The sequence below is a fragment of the Plasmodium cynomolgi genome, chromosome 5, assembly GCF_000321355.1.
Source record: "Plasmodium cynomolgi strain B DNA, chromosome 5, whole genome shotgun sequence".
Taxonomy (NCBI): Eukaryota; Apicomplexa; class Aconoidasida; order Haemosporida; family Plasmodiidae; genus Plasmodium; species Plasmodium cynomolgi.
In genome coordinates, this window is record NC_020398.1 from 1,124,819 (window position 1) to 1,127,955 (window position 3,137).

The 3,137-nt window shown below is 43.8% G+C and overlaps 2 protein-coding genes across 2 annotated transcripts in view; both read left to right on the plus strand.

Moving 5' to 3' along the window:
- Nucleotides 1–779: 779 nt before the first annotated feature.
- Nucleotides 780–1,004, plus strand: PCYB_053530 (hypothetical protein; the record flags this gene model as incomplete). Its single annotated transcript, XM_004221234.1, has 1 exon — nt 780–1,004. The coding sequence occupies one exon, from the start codon at nt 780–782 to the stop codon at nt 1,002–1,004; it is 225 nt and encodes a 74-aa protein (XP_004221282.1).
- A 1,355-nt stretch (nt 1,005–2,359) lies between these two features.
- PCYB_053540 (steroid dehydrogenase kik-i) overlaps nt 2,360–3,137 on the plus strand; it is a gene marked incomplete at both ends in the record, with an annotated part of 1,538 nt that continues 760 nt past the window's right edge. The window contains 2 exons of the mRNA XM_004221235.1: nt 2,360–2,464; nt 2,618–2,950. Coding sequence (XP_004221283.1) covers nt 2,360–2,464; nt 2,618–2,950 — 438 coding nt within the window. The remainder of the gene's footprint in view (nt 2,465–2,617; nt 2,951–3,137) is intronic.

Consider the following 3,137-nt stretch of genomic DNA (forward strand, 5'->3'; position numbering starts at 1 on the left):
AAAAAAAAAAAAAAAATTTAATGAAATGGTAACCGCACAAAGTTGCAAACCCACGAAGCTCCAAATCAAGAGGAGGAAGGCCGCTTTACCTGCCTGGACAGCAAAACCTCCAGTGGAGGGAACTTCCCCCTTTACGCGTTTGCGCACTTGGGGTGGAAATACATTCCCGGAAATGGGCAGTTTGCCAGTCAGGGGAGTTATGCACACGTGCGTACGTTTGTGTGTGCAAAAAAGTGTAGCCCTACAAAAGGGTAGCCAGTGGCCAATGACATACCTGGTCAATCGCATTGCGCAACCTTTTCCGTTCCTTTCCGTTTTCCCCCTTTTAGCTGCCAACCCCTCAAATGAGGGCGCATTTGTGTCTATTCAACTGCCCGTAGGTACTTCTTTTCGCGAAAGGGACAGTGCACGTGCCGGCCCCATTTTATGGAAGCACACAACTGGCGGTGTACGTACAAGCCAAGATTCGTACACGCGTCCGGATGTTTTAAAATTTTGTTTTTAATTTTTGTTTACTTCATTGATATGCTTTATTTTGTCCAATTTTACTTTAACTCGTTTGATTTTTCCTTGACATCAACAACTCATTTGCGTCATTCCTAATCGGACTGAACAAGACGCTCGGTAACCTCTACATTTTGGCACTCTGAATTGAGCAGTTTCCTGAGGGTGTTATTTTTCCTCCCACTTTTTCCACTCATTTTCCCCTCCCCCATTTGTACCAATCTGTGTGCCCCATTCTCTCAAGTGACTAGATAACTCTGCAAAAAAAAAAAAAAATGAAGCTAAGCCTTTGTAGCGTCCTTTTTGCATTCGTCCTGTGCTCCCTTTGCGGGGTATCCAGGGGAATAAATGAAGAAGGGCAAAAGGGCGGAGTAAAAAACGAGTTGGGGAATGTAACAATAGAAGTCCTGCCAGCTGACGATGATAATGACGATTCGGAGTTAACCAATTATTTGTTGGACGAACTGATGGGGAATACCGAGGAGAGTGGGCAATTGTGAATGGTCCACGGGTGGGGATGGCGGCATGACGGGGATGCAAAGCCTACGTAGCGGGAGTAGGAGCGGAGTAATCTTCTAATCGGGGTGTAGATCAAACCGCGCTTGCGAAGTGTGACCCATTGGGGTTACTGAAATTCACATGTGATATTAAACCTGAATATATGAGATGAAACGGAAGCGAAGAAGTAGGGGGAAACTCGCGTCGGATGCTTATTTGTGAGTTGCCCTTACAGTAGTGAACCGCTTTTGGGACGTGCTTGCCACTATCGCGCTGCAGCGTTTTGTAGACCCAGCAATGAGTGTGGTCCGTGACACGCTCTACATTATATATGATTTAGTTTATTTTATTCATATAATTTTATTTATTTTTTATTTTTTTTTTCTAAACGTGGGCGTATTTGCCAAACGCGTTTAAGCACCTTTTGGAAAAACAGTTTTCAACTCTGTGTCGACGCTGCGACAAATTGGAACTGCGTTTTATGAGGTGGCAACGAAAAGGGGGACAAGTCCTCGCATAAAAATAAACTAACATACATGGGCACGTGTACATGCACAGAAGCAAACACCTGCAACGGCGGGGGGTCATGCAGGTAGCTTCGCCCATGCGCCGAATGGCGTACGTGTGCCCGTTGCGGATGCTGCGATATTTTTGCGTTTCCAGGGGCACCCCCTATTATCCGCGTGTATGCGTGCGTAAGTTTCGCCCGATTCGTCACTGTGTGCATAGCATTGCTCCACCAGGGAAGCGTCCTTAACTTAACCGTTTTTTTTTTTTTTAAAGGTGGAAAATAATACCACGACGCAATGTTGCTCTGTGTTTATATGTAGTCTTGCCCCTTTTTGTCCCCACTCCATTTTTCACCCTTTTTTCACCTTTTTTTTACCCTTTTTTCACCCTTTTTACATTTTATACTTTTTCCACAGCGAGATCGAAGAATTATGCTAAAGGAATATACCTTACGTAGTTAAACTTTTCCATCCTTCGCATTTGTCGATTCTTATAGAGAAACTTTTCCATGGAAGTGTAGTTTCCCGACGTGGGCACGTTTTGCAACTCTACATTTTTCCTTGTACGTGCTTAACTTTTTTGGGGGACGAAAGAAGGAGTCACAAGGGGGAACAAAGTTTGTACGTTTGTATGTTTGTACGTTTGCATGTTTGTATGTTTGCATGTTTGTACGTTTGTACGTTTGTACGTTTGTACGTTTGTATGTTTTTTTTTTTTTTTTTTTTTTTTTTTGTACAACATTTTCACCTTGCCTGTTCAGAAAAAAATTCATCAACGTGACATCACAGGATTCGCTTAAATTGGAGGAAAAAAAAAAAAAAAACGAAGCAAAAGGAACGTACTTAGAATGATAAGCTTCATCCCGCCGCTCCTCGTGAAGCCTCTCCTGTACATTGGTTTAGTTGTCGCTTTAAAACATGCTTTGTACATCGTCTACTGGGTGTTAAATTGTGTAAGTTTTTGTGTGTGCTGTCTCTCTGCTTCAGCGAGTCGGAGATTTTTCTCCCCACAATTTTCGCAGCAGTGCATACGTAGGCATATACACACAGATCTACATAAACGGCATGTACGTGCGTGAGCGCGTTTCTCCCTCCTTTGCTCTTAGCTGAAGTGCAAAATATTTGCTAGAAGACTGAGAAGCTATGGCGACACAGTTATCATCACCGGGTGCACGGACGGAATTGGAAAAAGCTTGGCATATTCACTCATAAGGGAAAATGTTAATTTATTCCTCATTAGTCGTAATGAGGATGCACTAAAGAGCATGAAGGAGGACCTACTCGTGAGAAACAGGAACTACAAGGGACAGATCGATTATGCAACGTTTGATTATAATACAGGTAGCTTCACCTCCTATAGGGGTATTCAGGAGAAGATCGAAAAATTGGATGTCGGAATTTTGATTAACAATGTGGGGGTTTCCTACCCGCACCCGTTGGTAAGTACAGTGCAGTGCAGCGCGGTGGAGGAGCGGGACGTGGCGACCTCACGGGTGTAAATATGCGCAAAGTACGCGCAAGGTACCGACAAAGTAAACGCAAGGCATCCGCAAGGCACCCGCAAGGTAGCCGCAAAGTGAAGAGAAACCTTTTTTTTTTTCTCCCCTTTTTTTGGCTGATTCTTCT